The sequence below is a fragment of the Artemia franciscana genome, unplaced genomic scaffold (assembly GCF_032884065.1).
Source record: "Artemia franciscana unplaced genomic scaffold, ASM3288406v1 PGA_scaffold_47, whole genome shotgun sequence".
NCBI lineage: Eukaryota > Metazoa > Arthropoda > Branchiopoda > Anostraca > Artemiidae > Artemia > Artemia franciscana.
In genome coordinates, this window is record NW_027062688.1 from 1705815 (window position 1) to 1732068 (window position 26254).

Genomic DNA, 26254 nt, shown 5'->3' on the forward strand with positions numbered 1-26254 from the left:
TTTAAACTAAGATTCTATATCTTTCGAAGGGTGTCTTCCCCTTTTTTTGATAATCAGGCAAATCTTCTAAGACCTGTAGCCTTTGATAATTAAGACTAAATTTAACGAAACTTTCATATTTAAAGTCGGCATTATAAGCAGATTCTTTTGGTTAATCCAAATTCCGTTTTTAGAGTATCGATTACAATTGTGGCGGATCACTCCTTACTTACAGTTTGTTACCAGAACTGTTTGACAATTGTAAGTAAGAGGATCCTTGGATTATTATCAGATAAATTTATGAAGATTTTATTCCGCAAATTAAAATTTTGTGTATAACTATTGCACTAAGACTCAAAGATAAAATTTGAGTTGAATTTAGTACAAAACTTTGTGTGGTTTAGTTTTCGCTTAATGTGTTGCAACAATGTCGAATTATATTTGAAAATTTCCCTCCTTGAATTAGGCCTATTTGAGTATGAGATTCACTGTTTCATTAATTTTATGCGGCCAATAGACAGTTGTTATTATTAAATTGTGTATAAAAAAAGTCAATTGAAATCCATTGCAATTGATCGGCCTATTTTTATTTTGTGCTTCAGAGCTCAATGTTCTGTAATTTGTTCTTTTAGGGTACAGATAGAAAAGTTGTCAAATATTTAGCCTATTAGTTTCATGTAAGGTTAAATTCAAGACAAGGTAATTTTGGCTGCCTAGGTAGGGGGTTAGGCTAGGAAAATGAAATTTCCAGGGATGGATCTATGGACAACTATATCCTGGAAAGGTATTTTGAAATAGGCCTAGCCTACATACCACCACTTCTTCTCCCTCTAGAAGGGATTGACCTTGGATTACCTTAAAAATCTTTTTGTTTTATATAAGTGATATCTTGGAGGATAAATCTTCTACTTGAGTAAAGCACAAGAACATTGTTTCCAGCTTCACAACTTTATTAAAGTTTAATTTATGAGGCTCCAAAGGTCTGTAAAAGTGTTGGTAAAATTCTAGTTAATTGACTTCTTGCTATCTCAGAAAGGGTTTAGGTTAGGAAAATGAAACTTTCAGGAATGGGTCTATAGGCTAAAGTATGTCTCGGGAAGGTATTTTAAAGTACCCACCTTCACTCCTTCTCCCTCTAGAGGGCCCTGAAATTTACCTACATGACAGGTATATACCTATTGAATATTTGACAAAACAACACTTTACATTAATTTTTAGTTACTAGTTGCTTTTTCTCTGCCATTAGTTCTGAAAATGCAATTCCTGTTATTTGAGTAGAATTTTGAGCTATATTGATGTTTTTTTTTCAAAATTTAGGAAATGTATTTGCATATCTTTATAACCTTATAAAATGGAATTGAGCAAAGTTATAAAGCTGAAAACAATTTTGTTGTAGGGGAGAGGTGGGTACAGTGGCACACTTTCAGGTCAAAGCATCATAACTTTGGCAAATATTAACATTTTTGGACGATTTTTAAACTGTTGTGCAGGCAGTTTATTCTTCTACACTGGTGATTTATTTCACACTTCTTCTTTGAACCAGTTTTTTATGGAGTCATGTTTTCTGACAGCCGCTTTTTGCGCCATTGTTGCCAACTAGGCGGGAGCTATGGCGCACCCCATCTGGAACAGTGGCGCAATCAAACTGCTAAGATGAATATTTCGTTTAATGAGTAAGGAAGTACAAAATAATGAACTGAAAATACCTAAAAGATGAATACTTTGTACAATGAGTAAGGAAATTAAAAATAATGAATTGAAAATAAAAGAAGAAGGCACACTAGTTAATATTGTAAGCAGTCAGGTCAATGGGGAAGACCAGTTGCTCTGCCTGTCTTTCTGTGCCACCAGAAATATTTGGAGCAGGTAGTTTCATTTTGACACTCGACTTGCTGAAAGTATAATTTTCACTGGTCCTGATGAACTTGTAGAAAGGAACCATTCTCTTAATATACATGAGCTCAATGTCAAAGCTGGACTCAGAGAGGACTTTGCCCACGGAGTAAATTTTGTTCTTTTTGATCTCCCCCTTGCAAACAAGAACATAATCTCCAACACAGACTTCATCATCACACAAAAATCGTTTTGGTCTTCAAGGCCACAGTGGAGGCTTTCATCACGATCACAGCTACTATTGCTTTTTGTGGCAGAGTCACCAAAGTCATCATCAGACAAAGAATCAGAAAACAGGGTCTTTACATGACTGTTTCTCTTGAAATTGCAGTCAAATTTAGAAAAGTATCCAACAGCCCTGCCCTTTTTCTTAGGTTGGACATCCTGTTTTTTTGGCACTGGTTTTTGCACAATGGCTTTCTTTGTCTTGGGGTTAATCTTAGAAGTCTTGGCCTTTTTCTTTGCCTCCCTTTCCATAAATTCTTTCTCTAAAGCATCTTTCAGTGGGGTATCCATGACAATGATGGTTTTCTTCCTCTTCCAAGCTCCTTCTGGCAGCTTCCTGGGGAGCGCTCTTGGGTAGGGCCTTACAGCTTTGGGTGTAATGGCGGTAGGGGAGGCAGAGCTTGGACCCGCTTCATTATGACTATTCAATTCTTGCTCGACTTCTTTGGCCTCTGGAGCTGCACTGGGATTAAGGTCTGGTCTGTTGGTCACAGCTGATGCAAGAAAATCGTCATCTGTGAAAAGTAGGCGGTTGAAGGGGAAAATCCCAGTAGCAGCAAAGCCACTGACTATGTTTTTCTGTGTGAAGGAGAGTTGGGAGGCCTTTCCAACAAGTTGAGTGATGATAGAGATGCCAATTGTCTGTCCGGGGTTGCTGACCATCCAGTCATTGCAGGCAATGTTGTAGTAGTTTTTGAATGATTTGTAGACTGTTCTGTCCAGTGGCTGTAGCTTTCCTCTGGTGTGGGGTGGCAAAGTCAGAACCACTATCCCGTTATCTTTGCAGTACTGAATGGCCTGGATCGACACATGAGAAGAGTGGTTGTCTTCTATCAGCAATATGGGTCTCTCTTTTGTACAGTGGGTATGTTTCACAACGTGTTCAAGGACAAGCAGGAAGATGTCAGATGTCATCCATCCTTTGGCAGAACCGCCACTGCCTGGCACCATTCATCAACTGGGAGCCAAATCTTTTCCTTGGGAAGACAAAGTAAGGTGGCAAGAAATTACCTTGAGCATTGATGGTGCAGCAGACTGTGGTCAGTTCGCCTCGCTCAGCAGAAGTCACTTGGCCCACCTGTTTGTGCCCCTTGGGTGCTATCACATTTGGTGGTCTCTGCACTGTTGTTGCCCCCGTCTCATCTAACTTATAAATATCACTAGGCTGAAACTTAAACTTATTCATAACAGTCTCCAAGTTGTTATAGAACTTGTTTACAGTTGTTCTGTTGAATGCCGTGGCTCTGGCCAAGCTTGTTCCCTCTGCTTTGCGGATATACAGGTCTGGGAAGCGTTTCATGTAACTGTAATACCAGTCTTTCCCCATCATCTTTTTCTCATGCCATTGTTGATGGCACCTTCAATTGGTTAATCTTTGCAATTTCGAAAGCGAATCGGCGGACGTTGAGCCTTGTCAAACCATGGTGCATTTTGCATGCCTTTATCAAATAATCGTGAAGTTGCTGTTCAAGTTCATCAGGTAACACTTGACAGACTTGGTAATTTGGCTCAAATTTTAAAGTCAGCTTTTTATCGTCTGATGCGTTGCGAGCCTTATTTACATATCGACGGAGTGTTGTCTCTGGGATCTCGTATTTTTTTAGCAGCAGCCCGTTGTGAAAGCTTCAAATCCAGTACCGCGTGCACGGCAAGCTTCATACGCTCTGCTTCATTAGGCATTCTGCAAAAGACCAATATTTAATGTTTGGGGGATGTAGCCTTTGTTACTGAACTTCTAGAACTTGTAGCCTAACCTGAACCGAGCTTAACCTAGAACCCCAGCCTAACCTGGGCGATCGAATTCCTAGATTAGTTCTACTTAGTGGTCTGAAGGGGGGGGGGGGGACAGGATGTCCCACATTGGACTGGGACGAGATCATAAGAAATTACCCAAAATCTTTGGGGGCAGAAGCCTTAAACAGGGTGGTATGGAGGAGAAGTGTTCGCCAGTGTGTCAGGATTTCCATTTGTCCAAGATTTTATTTTTCAAAGCACTTAATCACATACCTCAAAAACTGCAATCGCCAAAAAAATTGAAAATGGCTGACGATCATAGACCATGTGACTGCCCTCCTAGTGCGTATTTTTTTAGAATTTAATCTAATTACAGGTGGCAGTGGGATCAAGTGCGCCACTGTAGCAGACTGCGCCACTGTAACCACCTCTCCCCTACTTCAATTAAGCAGAAGATTTATTTTGCAAGGTTTCACTTTTATATCACACATATTTTTAAAGGTCATCAAAGGTGAGGGCCCTCTAGAGGGAGAAGGAGTAGAGGTAGTTACTTCAAAATACCTTCCCGGGACATATTTTAATCTGTAGATTCATCACTGAAAGTTTCATATAACCTCATATCTTTATAACCTTATAAAATGGAATTGAGCAAAGTTATAAAGCTGAAAACAATTTTGTTGTACTTCAGTTAAGCAGAAGATCTGTTTTGCAAGGTTTCACTTTTATATCACACATATTTTTAAAGGTCATCAAAGGTCAGGGCCCTCTAGTGGGAGAAGGAGTAGAGGTAGTTACTTCAAAATACCTTCCCAGGAGTAGAGGTAGTTACTTCAAAATACCTTCCCGGGACATACTTTAATCTGTAGATTCATCACTGAAAGTTTCATATAACCTCATATCTTTATAACCTTATAAAATGGAATTGAGCAAAGTTATAAAGCTGAAAACAATTTTGTTGTACTTCAATTAAGCAGAAGATCTATTTTGCAAGGTTTCACTTTTATATCACACATATTTTTAAAGGTCAGGGCCCTCTAGAGGGAGAAGGAGTGGAGGTAGTTACTTCAAAATACCTTCCCAGGACATACTTTAGTCTGTAGATTCATCACTGAAAGTTTCATTTTCCTAACCTAAACCCTTTCTGAGATAGCAAGAATAACTCATATTATTGAGTTACCAATAAAGTGAACATACCACTCAGTGCATTTTTTATGCTCTTTATGAATATAATAATCACTTCTATTGCAACATCAAATTTAAGCACTTTTTGACCTAACCCAACCTAACCTTATTACAAATAGCCTAGTTTTGGCACTGAGAAAATGTAGGCTAGTATTATTTTACCAAAAATGAACAAGAAAACAGGGCTAGAAAGCATAGTATTATTTTGTCAGAAAACAACCAATAACTCATACTTTAATTTAAAATTTCTCATTTTTTAAGAGCCCAAAGGGTGCTTAAATTTGAATTTGCAATAGAAGCAATTATCATATTTGTAAAGAGTATAAAAAAGGAATTGAATGGTATGATCACTGTAATTGTAAGTCAATAGCCTAATATCAACTGTCATATTTTTACCAATTGCATTTTCAAAGCTATAACCATTGACAGGGGCATAGCTCCATTGGCTGGGGTGAGGCAAGAGGGGGTCCATAGCTGGATAGTCAATGGGCATTGACTATCTTTTTGGGGAAAGAAGTATTACAGATAGTAACTTACTGCCAACTACAACCTTCTACTTTATTCTAATAAAGATAAAATTAAAAAAAGCTCATAAATCCATGCCCCAGGGCTAGTGCCCCCCCTCCTCAAAAACCACCTATAGGGAAAGGGGTGTTGGTAACCTTGTGAATAACATAAGCCTAAATCTGTTTTAAAGATGTCTAAAAATCTTGATGATGCCATTCAAAATCTTTTCAATTGTTATATTTTCTCAAGAGAAAATCAAGTTTCTTTGTTAAAAAGACTCATCACAAATATGAGCCAAAGCTAAGGCTAGACCATTAATTTGATAGGACTTATTTTTTAATTTGGTCAAAGTTGAGCTGCTTTCAGTTTAAAAATTGTTTTCACTTCCTATTTTTGTTTTACTAAAAGAATCTATGGGAATCAAATACCTTTTTCAATGCACTCTTCTTCTTGTTCCATGTTATATTATATATATTTTTTTTAGGTTGGTTCTGAGCCAACAAAAGAAAGTCAGATTTATTAGCCTGGTGTAACCAAACAAAGCTGATACAAATTATATTTTTAATAATTCTAGAAAATGCATCAAAGTTGAGGATTGGACAAAGCTGGTTTTTATGGAACTAGTTAAGGAACTAGAAGTTTGGCCATCTTACATTACTTAGCCTACATATGTTCTTATTCTGAATTAACAATTTGCAGAATATGTAGCAGCCCAGTTGTACCAATCCTAGAACCACAACTGCATGTGCTCTTCCACCTGATGAGGGCAGGGATAGTGTGTTCCTTCCATATATCTTCAACAGCACATCTTTCTTAAAGCAATAACAAAGAAAAGTTACTATTTACCAAAGATTTTACTTGGTAAAATTCAAAAACATTACAGAATACATGATAAACAATTCACACACACTAAGCAAACATAATTTAAGTAGTGGATTCAGCTTTTCCTAAGAACGCCAGCAATCAGTTAGAACAGACAATAGTAGCATACTGTAAACAAGCTTTTGGGTAGCTGATGGTTATTGTATTATATTGGATTAGCAATGCTTCTTGTCTACTAAGGTCCGTGCGTTGGCCCTGCAGTGCATTCCTGCAGCATGATTTGATCTCTGGGTCCCGTATTAGCAAGCTAAGGTCAAACCCACTGCGCCACCACAGGACAAAGCTGATGGTTAGTTTTAATAACCTTGGCATTTTGAAAATCTTGTCAATTTTTCTTTATTTATGAAACTCAATGGGGCCATTGTATGGTGTTATATAGTACACTAGAAACACTATTTGGGTAACATTTTTGGAATTGAAAGGCTGGACTGGACCCATAGAGATCTTAGAGAACTAATTATGGGCACATTTCTAAACCAATTTTTTTTTTGTAGGTTTGACTTGATTAGGTAACCATAAAGTGCCACAGTGCAGTTTGGATTGTTTTTTCACATTAAAAAGTGAATAAAAAAGGGTATTGTCTAATGAAAAAAGACAACACCCCCCCCTGCAGAAATTCTTAGAGAATCCCCCTGGAAGTTTCCTTAAATTTGAAATTGCAACAATATTTTTAATTTAAATTATTCCAAAAAAATGTATGGATTATTAACTTACTTGTTGAGCATGGTTTGATTAAGAATCACCAGAAAATTGGAATGATTCTTGGCAACATTAATTAAGACTTGCCAGGAATGGCAATCACAGGGGGAAAGTTGAACTTTGAGTTTTGAAATTATCTTCCCCATTGTATCTTTGTTTTAAAAACGAAATCAGGAGAAATTAAGCAAAGTTTTTTTTAAAAGTAAATTAGGGTATAGAAAGTATGAATTTCTGGGGGGGGGGGGGCACTGATTTCTTTTATTTCTAAAATTCCCTTCACCAAACAAAGCTTGGTTTCCTAGTGCTGCATGTTAAAACACTAAACTACATCTGATTTGACCTATCTAGCTATAGTACAAATATTATCATCAAAAGCACCATATCTTATTTTTATGGCACTTGGTATCTATCAAGTGACATATAGCAATTGCATATTCTGTTGGTTGGTCTGTCTGTCTGTCCTGTTTTTGCTAGTTTAGGCACTTCCAGGTAAGCTAGGACAATGAAATCTGGCAGGCGTATCAGGAACCAGACCAGATTAAATTTGAAATTGTCGTTTCCCCAATTCAATCATGTGGAGAAGAGTGGGGGGATGGTAAACTGGAAAAAATAGAAAAATTAGGTATTTTTAACTTACAAATGGGTGATTGGAACTTAATGAAATTTGATGTTTAGAAGGCTATTGTGTCTTAGAGCTCTTATTTTAAATGTTGACTGGATCTGGTGACATGGGGGGGGGAACCTAAAATCTTGGAAAACGCTTAGAGTGGAGGGATTGGGATGAAACTTGGTGGGAAAAATAAACACAAGTCCTAGATACCTGATTGGCATAACTGGAACGGATCTGCTCTCTTTGGGGGAGTTGGGGGGAGGGTTAATTCTGAAAAATTAGAAAAAATGAGGTTTTTTAACTGACAAAGGAGTGATCAGATCTTAATAAAAATTGATATTTGGTAGGATATTGTGTCTCAGAGTTCTTATTTTAAATCCCAAACGGATCCGGTTACACTGGGGGTAGTTATGAGGGGGGACCTAAAATCTTGGGAAACACATAGAGTGTGGGGATTGGGATGAAACTTGATGGGAAAAATGAGCACAAGTCCTAGGTACATGATTGACATAACTGGAACGAATCTGCTCTCATTAGGTGAGTTGGAGGGGGGGGGGTTAATTCTGAAAAATTAGAAAAAATGAGGTATTTTTAACTTACAAAGGAGTGATTGGATCTTAATGAAATTTCATATGTAGAAGGACCTTGCAGCTCAGATCTTATTTTAAATCCAAACTGGATCCAGTGTCATTGGAGGGAGAGGGGGGGACTGGAAATCTTGGGAAATACTTAAAGAGGAGAGATCAGGGTAAAACTTGATGGGAAGAATAAGAACAAGTCCAAGATACATGACTGACATAACCCTACCAGATCCGCTCTCTTTGGTGGAGTTGGGAGGGGGGGGGGTAATTCAGAAAAATTAGAAAAAATGAGGTACTTGTAACTTAAAACAGGTGATAATGTCTTAATGAAATTTGATATTTAGAAGGATCGTGTGCTTTATCGCTCTTATTTTCAATCCCAACCAGATCTGGTGACATTGGGTGGAGTTGGAGGGGAAATCGGAATTCTTGGAAAACGTGAAAATTGAGGTATCTTTATCTTATGAATGGGTGATTAAATCTTAATGAAACTTGATATATAGAAAAATCTTCTGTTTCAGATGCTCTCTGTTCAATTTGAATTGGATCTGAGGACATAGGGGGTTGGAGGGGAAAAAAAGAAATCTTGGAAAACGCTGAGAGTGGAGAGATAGGGATGAAACTTGGTGAGAAGAATAAGCACAAGTCCTAGATATGTGATTGACATAATCGGACTGAATCCACTCTAATTCGGGGAGCTGGGAGTCGTTAATTTGGAAAAATTAGAAAAATTGAGGTATTTTTAACTTAAGAACAGGTGACTTGATCTTAATGAAATTTGATATTTAGAAGGAACTCATGTCTCAGAGCTCTTATTTCAAATTCCGACCAGATATGTTGATATTGGGGGAAATCGGAAATATTAGAAAATGCTTATAGTGGAGTGATTTGGATGAAACTTGGTTGGTAGAATAAGCAAATGTCTTATATACGTGATTGACGTAACCGGACTGGATACGCCTTCTTTGGGGGAGTTAGGGGGTATGGTTCAGTGCTTTGGCGAGTTTGGTGCTTCTGGATGTGATAGGACAATGAAAATTGGTAGGTATGTCAGGGAGCTGCATAAATTCACTTGATAAAGTTGTTTTCCCTGATTTGCCTATCTGGGGGCTGAAGGGAGAGGAAAAACTGAGGTATTTTTAACTTAGGAGTGGGTGATTGGATCAAAATGAATTTTGATATTTAGAAGGATGCCATGACTCAGAGCTCTTATTTTAAATCCTGACCAGCACTAAGTCTCTGATTTTCCTTTCAAATCAATCTGTTGATTCTTAGAATTTTGCTAGACCTCATACCATATGAGCTCTTGGCTCCTCTGACCCTGTCACAAGTGCCATTTGAGCTCTTAGCTCTTGTTCTTTTTGATGATTTCTTTTTCATGTTTTTCAATGAAAGATTTCTTGTTTTCAATGATTTTTTGCTTTTCAGTGATTCCATTATGGTCCTATTTGCAGAAGTTGAGGGTGTATTCATATCAGTTTTTAGAAGTTTTAAAACAAGAAAATTTAAAACTGACCTGATAGATTTTAGGAAGTAAAGGACTCTTAACATAATGTCAGTGATTTCAAAAAGAACAATCTGTACAATGTCTTTGTACAACCCCATGATAATTTAAGTGTTTATGTGGCCTGTGTGAAATATAGGCTATATTTGTGTGATACACAAAGTGACGTGGATCCACTTAAAGTCCAAGGCTTAATAGAGGATTGCACATATATGAGTGATTGATTTGCTCAAACATCAACTAAACAACAACAGCAACAACATGACTCTTTAACTATCAGGGGGAAAATTTGACTTGAGCAAACATGGCAAAACAGAAGTATTTTGCCACTTTGGAATTTGCCATTAACTAGACTCACCTATTTATTTGGTGATAAGTTTCCAAAGGTGGTATATTTGTATAAATTTTAATGCGTAATATTTTTGGAAGTGTAATGGACCCCTGTTTTTTTTGTGTTTTTATATTAAAAACAAGGATGGATCAATTAAAAAAAATTGCTTAAAGTAAAGAATAAAGTTGAAACTTAGAACAAACCCCATTTTTGAACTTTTTTCTTCATTTTGTTGTATGCGGGGGGAGGGGGGTACTACCCCCTCCTTCAGAAAACTCCCCCATGGAAAATGCCCATATGTTTCCCAATAATGGATATTATCTGTAAATAATTGATAAATTACAAAACTTAAAAAGGTACTTAAAATTCTACAGTAGTGTTCTCTGATTGTTTTGTTGATAGGGAGGGAGGGAGATACCCCAAACATTGCATTTTAATGCCAGAACATCCCAGCTCTCATTGAGCCATAAGATAAATACAGATTGAATTATAAGGCAGAGACAAGGGGAGGGTGAGGTAAAGATTGATTTAAAATCCCTTGGATTGTAACCAGGATTTTTGATTGGGGAAAAAAATAGACTCTAAAAAACAGATCAAAAATGTGAAATTGATACCAACTTCCCTAATGATTTCCAGGAATATTTTTGATCTAAGTTGTTATTATGAAAGTAAATAGTAACATTTAACACCAATTGAGCAGAATTATTCTGTGTATGAGGAGGATACCACCTTCCTTATCCACATCTCCATTTTATGGTTGTAGAAACTTCAGAGTGTGCTCATTAAGTCCAAGTGACTTGAGACCAACCAGCCATGTGGGGTTAATATTTACTGGAAGGGGGGGGGGGGGTAAACGCCACCCACCCAATAGGGGCTCTCAAGAAGGACACTTTCTAAAAAAAAAATGGAGAGGCTTTTGTATTGCTAATTTCATGGCCTTTTTTTAAAATTAAAGTCATCTTTGTGACAATTTAACCACTCCAGCATCCTTCTTTATGGTACCATATATAGCCTTAGGATGCATAGGCAGTCAAACTAAAAAAAAACAAAAAAACCACTAAACAATAGGTAAAGGCTTGTGTAGGCAAGATCTGGGATTCGATTGTCTTTGAATTAGTTTTTTATTAGCTCTAGTATTTAATTAGCTCTAGTATTTAGCTCTATCATTTTGATGGATTTTGTCTTAACAAGCACAAGAAAGGCAATGAGAGAACGTGGAATCAAGTGGGGAGGAAACAATTTCCTGGGCTTAGATTATGCTTATGATTTAAGCATTTTAGATGAAACCATGAGCAAAATGGATGAACTTTAGAGGTTTTGCAAGTCCAGGGTGCTAGAATACGTCGAAAAATTAATGTAAAGAAGACTAAGTTGCTAAAGCTAGGAATAAGTGAAGATGAAAAAGGTGACATTGAGTAACAAAAAGATTGATCAAATGGAAACCTTCACTTACTTTTGTAGTATTATTAGTAAAGATGATGGGAACAGTGAAGATGTTAAAAGTAAAAAGCCAGGGCTCAGGGTGTTTTTTCACAGTTGAAAAAAGTTTGGAAGAATATTAAGTTGATTCTACAAACCAAGATTAGAATGTTAGAAGTTGCAGTAATCAAAGTGGTCGAATATGGTCCTGAAGCATAGGAAGTTCAAAAAATGGATAGAGATTTGCTAGATGTTTTCTTGTCTGCCAACCATCTAGGGCTAAGTGGAAAGCAGGTCATCTGTGGTTGGGATGGAAGGATGTTGTAAAGAAAAATTAAAGGGGAATGGTAACTTCTTGGGAGGGTGTAAAGAGGGAGACTTTGAATACGTTAGGATGGAGGTAGAGTATTCATAGGTCTGTTGGCCTCTGGCGGCTTGGTGATGTGGTGAGTTGTTAGTAGTAGTAGTAGTAGTAGTAGTCTTTGTTAAGAGTGGTTTTGTAATCCTGACTTGTTGAAACAGATAAGGTGGGATAGAGGCTTATGCTTCAAAAGATGTTTTCAGCGCATGATTGAGGCTCTAGAGTTATGTCAGGCAGTTTTCCTTATCTAACAGTTTTCTTTACCTTCTTTTCAAAATAGCAGATATAATTGCTCAGTGACGGATTGCTAATGTGTCGCCTGTATTCAAGAAAAGGAAACATACCTGAGCTAAAAACTACTGACTTATTTACTATTGTTATTATTATTCATTTATTGCCTGTCAAAAAAAGAAACAATAGACAGAGCAATCACTAAAGATAAAACAAAAAAATAGACACACACATAATTGAAAATTCAAGTACATGCCAAAAAACTATTCATACTTTACATTAATACAAACAAACTAGCGCAAACAAATTGATTATCAGGGCTCATGAAAATTCCTTTGAAAACAGGCTAAAGATATGTTAACACCGATATTTGGGTCTGCAAAGTTATACATATGGATAATTTTATGCTTTCTTGTCCAAAGAGGCAAATGTAAAATATACGTGGCAAATTTGAACAAGATTGAATGTAGTTGCTTTTTAACTGTAATTGTTGAAAATTTCCAAAATGGAGCAATGTAAAGCAGATATGGCAGGGCTGTGGTATTGTAGATGAATGCTAGAAGGTAATGACTGAAGTGCAGTTTGCTTTTTACAATTCCAGCATATGAAATGCTAATTTTAGGCTCAACATGAAATTTTAGCAAATGGTATGTATATCTGATAGATGAGCCAGTTGGACGGCACAGAAATGTAATGTGGTTTCAGGTTTGATAATAGAACTATGCAGATTTAGGAGAGAAGTAAAAGGAATTCGCTAATTGAAAAGAACGACTTTGGTTTTCTCAGGATTGAAAGACAGTCCGATTTGTGACATGTTCATACTGGAGGATTTTAAATTCTTTTCAATGTTCTTAACTGTATGGCTAAGATTCAAGATGTTATCAGCATAAAAAATAAGAGATACATTGATTCTCTCAAGAATGCAAGAAGGAAAACATTTTGCCTGGGTGTCCAGGATGCCATTGTTGAACACGGTTGGGGAAGTGATAGCTCCCTATCTTATCCCTTTTTTAACAGGGATGGGATACTGAGAAATCATAGGCATATTTAAGGTATTCAAAGAGTTGGACCTTACACAAGAATTAATGCAATTGATAGATTTATGAAGAGCCAACTGCTGAGGTAAAGCAGGTAATACTATCGCAAGGCTCTTGCTTAATTCTATCCAGTTTTTGTGATCATTATATTGTTTTTCTTACAAAGCTTTACCCACTTCGTAAAAAAAAAATCTTTGAGAGGTTTGCATACTTTATTTTAGATGCTGTAAATTGTTGCTTTACCTTCTGTGATGGTATCATAACACCACTATTTAACAAATATATGGTTTTTATTTACTCACATCTTTTGAGTCTCTTAAAATAGAAAGCTGAAAGAAAATGCGATTTTTTCCTCAGACACGGTTTAATCCATCTCCTCTATTTGTAAGTGCAATTTTTGTTGTAGGCTACTATTCTTGCTTTTGATACATTACTCCTCCTGTGTTGTTGTATTGTGGGTTTAAATTAAATTATCATTATTTTTGTCATTGGAACAGTCTTGCTGTTTAGTTATTCTATATTCAGCACTAGTTACAAAAAAATCTTTCAATTTATTGTGATTTCAAACTTAGCTTGTGTTCAAGATTTTGTTTCAGGGGATATACAATTGTAAAATAGGTAAATAATATGAATAGTAGAAGCAATTACGAGCAAAATTGTAAACATTTTGAGATTTTGCACAGGGAGGGGAGAACCAGAATACACCCACCCTTCCCCATACCTGTTATGAACCACAAATTTTTTAATGATTTTTACATTTCTAGAGAAAGATTTAAGTATTCTTGACCAAGGTTTGACTTTCTGAGGGGAAATATAAATCGTTCATGATTCTTGCTAATTTATTTAGAAAAAAATACATTTTTGATTAAAGATGTTGAAATCCACCTAACATGTTTTAAATAAAAAAGTAATCTGTAAATGTTTTTGTTTAATCTCTCAACCCCCCCTTCACATTTCTGCATTTTTTTTAAATAATAGTTCACTAATGCTCTTATACATTCATAGATAATGGCTACAGTTTTAGACCCTTGCGACCTGGCATTTTTAGCTGAACACACCCAAGTGAAGGTCTTGCCTAAGGTGCCTGGTCCTGTAGTTCAACTAGCTGAAGGTGTTTTTGGCCCATTTCGACCTGGAATTCCTGCTGAGGTTCCTCTTTGGGTTGCTGTCAATCTTCGACAAAGAAATAAATGTAAATTATTACCTCCTGATTGGATGTCAGTTGAACAACTAAGGACTATTAAAGAAGAAGAAATCGCAGCTACTGGATTTACAAAAATGCCATCAGAAAATTATTTCGAAGTGACTCACATTCTCCTTACCAATGGACTTAGTGATTTCGATGATGCTGATGAAATGAGAGGCCTTGTGAAGGTATGTCCTCCAGTCTATGACCAGTAAAAAGAAAACTCTTAGGAAGTTTCAGATTATTTATTCATTGTATGGGAGGTGTGAAGCTTGAAAGAAAAAGGTTTAGACCCAAATCCCCAAATTTTTGCATTTCTTACCAAATTATAAAAATTATTTGGGGTATTCTAGATTGGTCTAAAAAAAAGGAAGTTATCTTTTTTAGCCTTTATTACAAGTTTTGTCAATCTTACTGGAATTTCGTTTGAAATCTTTACTGAAATTTTCGTATGTAGGTTTTTTTTTTTACAGGATTGCATTAGAATTTTTGGCATTTATCAGAAACTGTAAGTTCTAGTGCCCTTTCGAGAGTTGTTGGTGAATGAAGAGCAACCAAACCCACTCGTGTTTTTGCACCCCATCCAGCCTCTGTGTTCATCCCTGTTCTGAAAGTCCCATTTGTCAGAACTAAATCAGAAAAGGAAAAAGGACTCAAATTCGGTTAAAATACTTTAATACTACTGAATGGTACATGGCAAACAATTATTGTTTGTAAAAGTCACCAAGTCATACTGTGCATAGCTTTTAAGGTTTATAGTATTCATACAGGGCAACCTCATTACAAAATAAAGCGAAAGAAGCTAGATATAAATATAGACATTTTGGTTAGCATTGCCACCTTTGCTGGTAAGGTAAAGCATAAATATTATTTACCCTTGTTGTTCGGATGAGTTGTTTTTCACTCCCTTCATGAAGTGGCAAAAGTTGTGTAAGCCTTTTCACTACGATGTTTTTTAATTATTATTTAAAAATAGGATAAAATCCATATGTGAGATTAAATGGTCTTTGAGCTGGCGTTGGAAGTCTGAGATACCTCGGGGTTTTTTATTATGGCACTTGGTATTAACCAAATGACAAATAGCGATCGCAAATTCTGTCTGTCTGTCCTGGTTTCGCTACTTCAGGCACTTCCAGGCAAACTAGGACGATGACACTTGACAGGCTTATCAGGGACCGGACCAGATTAAATTAGAAATAGTCGTTTTCCCGATTTGACCATCTGGGGGGGGGGGGGCCGGTTAATTTGGAAAAAATAGAAAAATGAAGTATTTTTAACTTACGAACAGGTGAGGGGATCTTAATTAACTTTGATTTTTGAAAGGATATCGTGTCTCAGAGCTCTTATTTTAAATCTCGACCAGATCCGGTGACAATGGGGGGAGTTGGAGGTGTAACCTAAAATCTTGGAAAACGCTTAGAGTGGAGGGATCAGGATGAATCTTGGTGGGAAAAATAATCAGAAGTCCTAAATACGCTATTGACATAACCGTAAGGGATCTGCTCTGTTTGAGGGAGTTGGGGGGGGGGTCAATTCTGAAAAATTATAAAAAATGAGGTATTTTTAACTTACGAAGGAGTGATTGGATCTTAATGAAATTTGACGTTTAGAAGGCTATTGTGTCTTAGAGCTCTTATTTTAAATGTTGACTGGATCTGGTGACATTGGGGGGGGGGGACCTAAAATCTTGGAAAACGCTTAGAGTGGAGGGATTGGGATGAAACTTGGTGGGAAAAATAAACACAAGTCCTTGATACCTGATTGGCATAACTGGAACGGATCTGCTCTCTTTGGGGGAGTTGGGGGGGAGGGTTAATTCTGAAAAATTAGAAAAATGAGGTTTTTTAACTGACAAAGGAGTGATCAGATCTTAATAAAAATTGATATTTGGTAGGATAAAGTGTCTCAGAGTTCTTATTTTAAATCCCAAACGGATAAGGTTACACTGGGGGTAGTTATGAGGGGGGACCTAAAATCTTGGGAAACACATAGAGTGTGGGGATTGGGATGAAACTTGATGGGAAAAATAAGCACAAGTCCTAGGTACATGATTGACATAACTGGAACGGATCCGCTCTCATTAGGTGAGTTGGAGGGGGGGGGGGTTAATTCTGAAAAATTAGAAAAATGAGGTATTTTTAACTTACAAAGGAGTGATTGGATCTTAATGAAATTTCATATGTAGAAGGACCTTGCAGCTCAGGTATCTTATTTTAAATCCAAACTGGATCCAGTGTCATTGGAGGGGGAGGGGGGGGGGACTGGAAATCTTGGGAAATACTTGAAGAGGAGAGATCAGGGTAAAACTTGATGGGAAGAATAAGAACAAGTCCAAGATACATGACTGACATAACCCTACCAGATCCGCTCTCTTTAGTGGAGTTGGGAGGGGGGGGGGGTAATTCAGAAAAATTAGAAAAAATGAGGTACTTGTAATCAGGATGAATCTTGGTGGGAAAAATAATCAGAAGTCCTAAATACGCTATTGACATAACCGTAAGGGATCTGCTCTGTTTGGGGGAGTTGGGGGGGGGGGAATTCTGAAAAACTATAAAAAATGAGGTATTTTTAACTTACGAAGGAGTGATTGGATCTTAATGAAATTTGATGTTTAGAAGGCTATTGTGTCTTAGAGCTCTTATTTTAAATGTTGACTGGATCTGGTGACATTGGGGGGGAAACCTAAAATCTTGTAAAACGCTTAGAGTGGAGGGATCGGGATGAAACTTGGTGGGAAAAACAAGCACAAGTCCTAGATACGTGATTGACATAACCGGGACGGATCCGCTCTCTTTGGGGGAGTGGGGGAAGGTTAATTCTGAAAAATTAGAAAAATGAGGTATTTTTAACTTACGAAGGAGTAATCGGGTCTTAACGAAATTCGATGTTTGGAAGGATATCATGTCTCAGAGCTCTTATTTTAAATTTCAACCTTATCCGGTGAAGGGGATGTTGGGGGGGGGGGATCAGATCGGGTGATCAGATCTTAATAAAATTTGATATCTAGAAGGATCTTGTTCTTTAAAACTCTCATTTTAAATCCCGACCAGATCCATTGAACATTGACATTGAAGGGAGTTGGAGGGGGAAGCCGAAATTCTTGGAAAACGTGAAATCGAGGTATCTTACGAACGGGTGATCGGATCTTAATGAAACTTGATATATAGAAGAATCTCATGTCTCAGATGCTCCATTTTCAATTCAAATCGGATCTGGGGACATATAGGGTTGGAAGGGGGAAACAGAAATCTTGGAAAACGCTTGAAATGGAGATATCGGGATGAAACTTGATGGGAAGAATAAGCACAAGTTATAGATACGAGATTGGCATAATTGGTACGTATCCGTTCTCTTTGGGGCAGTTGGGGACTGTGAATTTGGAAAAGTTAGAAAAATTGAGGTATTTTTAACTTACCGGGTGACCGGATCTTAATGAAATTTGATATTTAGAAGGAACTCATGTCTCAGGGCTCTTATTTCAAATCCCGACCAGATCTGTTGACATTGGGGGGAGCTGGAGGGGAAAATCAGAAATCTTAGAAAATCCTTATAAATGTCGGAGATACGTGACTGACGTAACCGGACTAAATCCGCTCTCATTGGGGGAGTTAGGGGGTGGGGTTCAGTGCTTTGGCGAGTTTGGTGCTTCTGGACGGGCTAGGACGATGAAAATTGGTAGGCGTATCAGGGAGCTGTACAAATTGACTTGATAAAGTCGTTTTCCCCGATTCGAACATCTGGGTAGCTGAAGGGAGAGGAAAATTAGAAAAATTGAGGTATTTTAAAATTGCGAGTGGGTGGTCGGATCTTAATGAATTTTGATATTTAGAAGGACGTCGTGACTCAGAGCTCTTATTTTAAATCCCGACCAGCATTAAGCCTCTGATTTTCCTTTTAAATCAATTTATTGATTCTTAGAATTTTGCTAGAGCTCATACCATATGAGCTCTAAGCTCTTGGCTCTTTCGACCTCGCCACAGGTGCCATATGAGGTCTTAGCTCTTGTTTAAAAAGTAAAGATGAAGAAATATAAAACTTATAAGACCTGATTGGAGAGCAGGGGTGTGTGCAGATTGAGTGCCCTATGACATTTGTTAAGATTCTTCAATTAAAATCAAGTAATTGTGATCATCAAGCCATTGCTAATTGTAGAAAAAGCCAAGACAGATAGTGCGATTGAGTGAGAGTTAAATCTGGCATTAACCCCTCTATTAGGATTGTATAAAAACTGTGTTAGTTCCTTTGTTAATAGATAAGTCTATTATCCGTCCATGCGTCATTCCTAGGGCAGAATAACTAAGGTATATAGTCATAGAACTAATTTAGTCATAGAACCTATAGTTTTGCAAGTGTTTGGTTAAATAGTTAGCTTTTAGAAAGCTAACTTTTTTTTCTTGTCGGTTAGCTTTTGGAAAGGCACGCCCGCCTAGAGTTTCAGGCAGGTTGACTAAGAATTTAAAATATGACAAAGAACTGTTAGATTGCCTGGAATGACAGGTAAACAAGGCACACCTACCTATGGTTTCAGCTTTTTGAGGGTTTAATTACCGCAATGTTTTCAACCTCGCTTCTTTTTTTTTACAATTCGAGATGTAAAAACAGACTTGAACAAAAAAGTAATATAATTAAGAGCTGATTAAAGTGTAGCATGGGCTTCTGAAAACATCTTTATTGTTGCTCTGATATCAAACTTTTTAATAGGGTGAATTTTAAATAATATTCAAAGTTGACTAAATAAGATAGATTAGAGTGAAAGACACATATCCGAATTAGAGGCTTTTAAAAAGTCATATGACAAAAAAAATAAAATAAAAAAAGTATGATTAAAGAATGGAAGAAGCGCATAAATCTATCATAGGAGTCTTGGGAAGTCTTAGATATAAGTAATTTTTAGAATAAAGGAAAAAGTTGTTTTAAGGGAATAAAATAGTTTAAGGGGGGGGGGTCTGGATAGTTATGTCGTCTATATTGGTTAGATGAAGTATAGATAATTAAGCTTTGTTGCTAGGATGAGTTGTAATTACTTCTTGCTTTATGAAGCAACGGAGGTTATTTCACCTTTATTGCTAGGAGGACGTATTATTAATAATTAAAAATATACATGGAAATAAAGATAAAAACCATATGAGGGATTTTTTTCTCTTTGGGGTTTGGCAGGTTGAGGTATAAATATCATTTAAAAAATGAAGATGAAAATAGAATGCAAATTTCATATTAAGTATAGAAATTGTCGGAGGTGAGCCTAATCGTGACGATGATTTGCGATTCCGATGTGCTTTATGGAGAAAAAATTTATTTCGATTTATTGAGGAGGCATAAGATTGTGTCGAAGAGTGTAGTGGGATTTTACTGTATTTTAGATACTAATAATTTAGGCTTATGGGTCTCTTGGCACAGAACAGTTTCTTAAGTGTCTGTTTAGCTTCTTTTGTTTATTAAATAAACCAATTGGATATTGATTGAAACTTGAACTTGCTTTTTTAAGTTGAACTAAGTTTGATGTTTTAACGTTAAAGAACATGCTGCTCGTAATTGTATTCAGTAGAGCACAATGTCACGCCCTTGCCCTGAGATCGTTTAGAAGGCTTAGTTTCAAGGCTGTATCCAGGAGGTGGGTACCGAGTTTGGTCTCCCCTCTGAAGTTTTTTTCTGGGCCTTAAAACGTAACAAAATCCATGTAGGCTAAGCAAATTTTTTTGTGGTTTTTCAAGTTTTTTCTTTTTTTTAATACACCTGTCGAAAAAAAAATGACCTCTTCCGAAAAAAATCCTGGATCCGCCCGTTATTAGTTTACATAGTTTTTAATTTAAAAACTAAGTTTGACATTTAACTCGATCATTAATTATCATTTCTGCTCATTTTAGGATTCATTTTTTTATGGCAGTATATGTTATCTTTACGTCTGATGCGATTATTCATTTTATATTCTGTCTGTTTTGTGTTTAATTTATTCATTCACATTAATTTCTGTTCATCCAAAATTCAAATTATTATATTTTAATATTGTTATTTATCATGTTTCTTCACTTTGATTAGCCTCTTTTGGAATACTATTTTTAACTAATTTGGTATATAATGAGTTTGTATGCATTAATAATTGTAGTGCTAATGGTAACCGGCTTGGAAAATATAGACAAAGGCGAAACAGACATTTGGACAATCAGCAGATTAGAATTTAGAAAAGTATGTAAATAGATATATATCCCTTGCCTTTAGACGACCCTTATATACCCTTAATAGGTACATAGCTTTAATGCCCATTTATCTGCTTTGCTTTTGGATTTTTATGGCACTTGGTATTAACCAAGTGACATATAGCAGTCGCCAATTCTGTCGGTCTGTCTGTCTGTCGGTCTGTCGGTCTGTCCCGGTTTTGCTACTTTAGGCACTTCCAGGTAAGCTAGGACGATGAAATTTGGCAAGCGTATCAGGGACCGCACCAGATTAAATTAGAAATAGTCGTTTTCCCGATTTGACCATCTGGGGGGGAGTGGGGGCCCGGTTAATTCGCAAAAAATAGAAAAAATGAAGTATTTTTAACTTATCAGCGGGTATTTGGATCTTAATGAAATTTCATGTTTGGAATGATATTGTGTCTTAGAGCTCTTATTTTAAATCCCGACCGGATCTGATGACATTGGGGGGAGTCGGAGGGGGAAAACCTAAAGTCCCGGTTTTGCTACTTTAGGCACTTCCAGGTAAGCTAGGACGATGAAATTTGGCAAGCGTATCAGGGACCGGACCAGATTAAATTAGAAATAGTCGTTTTCCCGATTTGACCATCTGGGGGGGGGGAGTAGGGGCCGGTTAATTCGGAAAAATAGAAAAAATGAAGTATTTTTAACTTATGAGCGGGTGATTGGATCTTAATGAAATTTGATGTTTGGAATGACATTGTGTCTCAGAGCTCTTATTTTAAATCCCGACTGGGTCTGATGACATTGGGGGGAGTTGGAGGGGGGGAAACCTAAAATCTTGGAAAACACTTAGAGTAGAGGGATCGGGATGAAACTTGATGGGAAAAATAAGCGCAAGTCCTAGATACATGATTGACATAATCGGAACTTATTTGTTCTCTTTGGGGTAGTTGGGGGGGGGGAGTAAGTCTTAAAAATTAGAAAAATGAGGTATTTTCAACTTGCGAACGGGTGATCGGATCTCAATGAAATTTGATGTTTAGAAGGATATCGTGTCTTAGAGCTCTTATTTTAAATCCCGACCAGATCTTGTGATGGGGGTGGGGAGTTGGGAGGGGGAACCTAAAACTTGGAAAACACTTAGAGTGGAGGGATCGGGATGAAACATGGTGGGAAAAATAAACACAAGTCCTAGATAGATGATCGACATAAACGGAACGGATCCGCTCTCTTTTGGGTAGTTGGGGGGGGGGGTTAATTCTGAAAAATTAGAAAAAATGAGGTATTTTTAACTTACGAACGGGTGATTGGATCTCCATGAAATTTGATTTTTAGAAGGATATCGTGGCTCAAAGCTCTTATTTTAAATCCTGACCGGATCTGGTGACATTGGGGGAAGTTTGGGGTGGGGAGACCTAAAATGATGGGAAACGCTTAGATTGGAGGGATTGGGATGAAACTTGGTTGGAAAAATAAGCAAAAGTCTTGCATACGTAATTTACATAATTGGAACGGATCCGCTCAATTGCGGGGGGGGGGGGGTAATTCTGAAAAATAAGAAAAATAACGTATTTTTAACTTACGAAGGAGTGATCGGATCTTCATGAAACTTCATATTTAGAAGGACCTCGTAACTCTGATATCTTATTTTAAATCTCAACCGGATCAAACGTAATTGGGGGGGGGGGCAGTTGGGGGGACCGGAAATCTTAGAAAATACTTAAAGCGGTGAGATCAGGATGAAACTGGATGGGAAGAATAGAAACCTGTCTAAGATACGTGACTGACATAACTGGACCGGATCTGCTCTCTTTGGTGGAATTGGGAGGGGGGAGGTAATTTTGAAAATTGAGGTATTTGTAACTTACGAAAGGGTGACCAGATCTTAATGAAATTTGATATTTAGAAGGATCTTGTGCTATAAAGTTTAACTTTAGGTTCTGACCTTCTCACAAGTGCCAAATGAGCTCTTGGCTCTTGGCTCTTCCGACCTCGTACCATATGAGCTCTCGGCTCTTCCGACCTCGTCCAAATGAGCTCTTGGCTCTTCCGACCTCGTACCATATGAGCTCTCGGCTCTTCCGACCTCGTCACAAGTGCCATATGAGCTCTTAGCTCTTGTTCTTTTTGATAATTTATAAAAGTACGTAAATAGATATATACCTCTTTGCCTTTATCCGACCCTTAATAGATACATACCTTTAATATTCATTCATTTGCTTTTTTATTTTATGATTTTTATTTTTGATTGTAATTTAGAAAAATATGTAAATAGATATATACCGTTTGCATTTATACGACCCTTATATATCCTTAATAGATACATGCCGTTAATACCCAATCGTTTGTTTTCTTTTTTGGTAATTCATTCAACATTTCGTCATTAATTTGATATTTAAATTTTTTCCTGAAAAACGCTTCTAAAGTTTATGACTGTTCAACGGAGTTATTAGCAATGCATATTTCAAATTAAAATCTAATTTCTAGTCCTTTTATATTCAAATTATTTTTTAACTGATCTACGTTCAATCATTCATTAATTCGTCATTTTCGTCTTTGTCTTTCAGAGTATATGGGATTTGCGTCTTAGTAAATTACGTGCTTCTGTCCTCCAGTTTGTTGCCGACGGTGGTTTTCATGCCAAGCTGGATAACCTCACACAGACTGAAATCAATAGTATTAGGCCGGTTTTTCCGCAGGCTTTAACTCAACTAATGAGAATTAAAGAGGTTTGATTCTTTTTAAGTATTAATTCAATTTTTTTAAAAACTCAACTAATGAGATTTAAAGAGGTTTGACTTTTTTTTTAATATTGATTATTTTTTTTTTAAACTGAACTAATGATAATTAAAGAGGCCTTATTTTAGGCAATTTAATTTTTTTAAACTCAACTAATGAGAATTGACTTTATTGACTTTTGAGAAAGAGGCTTGACTTTTTTTAAACTCAAGTAATTAGAATTAAAGACGTTTTACTTTTTTTATATATTAATTTAATTTTTTGAAAAATTCAGCTAATGAGAATTGAAGAAGTTTGACATGTTTTTTAAAATATCAAGTAATGGTTTTCAAGGGTTTTAATTTAAATCAGTAATACTAATCCAAATGATTAAAAACAAAAAGAATGAAAAATCTCAAGATGAAGTAAATGAAACGGGAATGCGGCCAGTAGAAAAAATAGCAAAACAAAAAAAGAGAAAAAACGAAAAGGGCCTGGCTGGCCCCGGGTGGAGCTTCTGAGGGGACGGCAAACTGATTTTTTTAAGCCTAAAAGTAAGCTATATTTCGTTTATTTATATTGTAGCAGTGATGCGGAAAGGAGGGGGAGGTAAAAAAAACATTGTCCCCGGGCGCTGAGTACCCTAGCTAGGCCATTGTTGCAATGTTTAATCAAAGGAACACTTGTATGCATGAATGTTTATCTATTTTATGTAATGATTCAATCATGTGAGGGAAAGATCTAAAGCCGAACTGGCCCGCCATCAAAATAACAAATAAAGGGAAAAATCTCTAGATGAAGAAAACTGAACGGACTAAGGTCAGTAGAAGGAAAAGACATTAAAGTGAAACGGATATGAAACATGGGTATTCGCCTGTATGAAACAAGGTATGTTCAACGCTAAGTAACAAAGATAAAATCTAAAAATCTCCTCGCGGAAGCAACTCTGTTTAGTTTCTGTGGTGCTCAATCACAATAGTAACAATTGTTTATATATGTTTTTTTCCCGTGATGTTAGGTTTATTTAATTTTAGGTTATTTTAGATTTTATCATCGTTCTTAGCGTTGAAGATGCCTTATTTTAGTCCGCGTCGTTTCAGTTTGCCTGTTTCTTCTACTGTCTAGAGTCCCCTTTAGTTTTCTTCATCTAGAGATTTTCCCCCTTTTTTTTCATGGCTGGCCAGTTTGGCTTTAGATCTTTCGCTCACATGAATGAATTGTTACCCTAATTTCACAAAAAAAAAAAAATTTAAAGCGCGTCAAGATTTGTTTTGTTTGTATTTTTGTTATGTTTTCTTGAGTTGGCGAAAATTTGGGTTTGATTCAAACCCCTGTTCATATCCCACTCCCTGGATACGGACTTGACCATGATTCTGTTTACCTACCGCCAACGTAATGATATTATATTTCTTAGCAAGAGACCCTGGTTACGAAAAATGAGTCAAAAATAATTTTACTCTTTCTCCCCTAGCAGCTTTTTCTCCATGGATGTTGTCTAAAGAAAGTTTAAGGTGCTCGTCTGACTGACTTCTGACACTTTCCATTTGACATCTTATATCAAATAATAAGATGTTCCAAAATGTGGGTTAGTCTTACGTTTAGAGCTATAACGAAAGATATATTAAAATGGCCACGATCCAATGATGAAGGATGGCAGATTGCCAAAGAGTGTGCTTTTAGGACATACGGCGTGTCATAATAAGAAGTGCGACATATGCTCTTTTGGTCGAAAATGAGTTATGTATGTGTTGTGGGTAAACTCAGCACGAAGAATCGAATGGCGCAGACAGAATTGTACCGTTACGAAGATAAAAAAGGATCATGCGCCAGTTTTAACCGAAGAGGAGTATCTTATGGAGCTATATTGGCATTTGTCTTCTTTTTTGTCTAGGAAAAAGGAGAAATGCGCCATAAATCAATTAATTTTGAACTCGCTCAAAATATTTTTGATAGAAGAGGATTGTTTTGTATATAGGAAAAAGGAGGCATACGCTATGAAGCGGAATAATTTTGAATTTGCTCGGAATATATAAATTTTATTTATACTAAATCAAACAGTAACGGTAACGAACTGTAGTAAGGAGTGACCCGGCTCAATAGTAACCAAAACTCTAAAAAATGGAATTTTGATACCAATAGCTACATCAAAAGAATCGCATTTTAGTGCTGATTTTAAATATATAAGTTGCATCAAGTTTAGTCTTACCCATCAAAAGTTACGATCCTGAGAAAATTTGCGTTATTTTAGAAAATAGAGGGAAACACCCCCTAAAAGTCATAGAATCTTAACGGAAATCACACCATCAGATTCAGCGTATCAGACAACCCTACTGCAGAAGTTTCAAGCTCCTATCTGTAAAAATGTGGAATTTTATATTTTTTGCCAGAAGGCAGATCACGGATGCGTGTTTATTTGTTTTTTTGTTGTTTTTTTTCCCAGGGGTGATTGTATCGACCCAGTTGTCCTAGAATGTTGCGAGAGGGCTCATTCTAACGGAAATGAAAAGTTCTAGTTCCTTTTTTAAGTGACCAAAAAAATTGGAGGGCACCTAGGCCCCCTCCCACGCTAATTATATTCCCAAAGTCAACGGATCAAAATTCTGAGATAGCCATTTTATTCAGCGTAGTCGAAAAACCTTATAACTATGTCTTTGGGGACGACTTACTCCCCCACAGTCCCCGTGGGAGGGGTTACAAGTTCAAAACTTTGAACAGTCCTTACATATAGTAATGGTTATTGGGAAGTGTACAGGCGTTTTCAGGAGGATTTTTTTGGTTGGAGGCAGGTGTTGAGAAGAGGGGGATATGCTGGGGGAACTTTCCATCGAGGAATTTGTCATGGGGGAAGAAAATTTCCATGAAGGGTGCGCAGGATTTACTAGCATTACTTAAAAAAAAACAATGACAAAATAAATATGAAAAAGTTTTTTTTTCAGCTGGAAGTAAGCAGCAGCATTAAAACTTAAAGCGAACAGAAATTATTACCCATATGAGGGGCTCACCTCCTCCTAATACCTTGCTCTTTACGCTAAAGTATT

At 36.8% G+C, this 26254-nt stretch overlaps 1 protein-coding gene across 4 annotated transcripts in view; it reads left to right on the forward strand.

Moving 5' to 3' along the window:
* The first annotated feature begins 399 nt into the window (after positions 1-399).
* The window catches only part of LOC136041865 (DNA replication complex GINS protein PSF2-like), a 31810-nt gene continuing 5955 nt past the window's right edge, over positions 400-26254 (forward strand). The window contains exons 1-4 of one of the 4 annotated variants that reach the window (XM_065726647.1): positions 423-455; positions 9721-10182; positions 14181-14549; positions 23066-23227. In XM_065726647.1, the coding sequence (XP_065582719.1) occupies positions 14184-14549; positions 23066-23227 (528 nt within the window). In that variant the 5' untranslated portion in view covers positions 423-455; positions 9721-10182; positions 14181-14183. Of the gene's footprint in view, positions 503-6302; positions 6692-9720; positions 10183-14180; positions 14550-23065; positions 23228-26254 lie in introns of those variants that run through there. The other 3 variants (XM_065726645.1, XM_065726646.1, XM_065726644.1) reach the window with 3 other exon arrangements.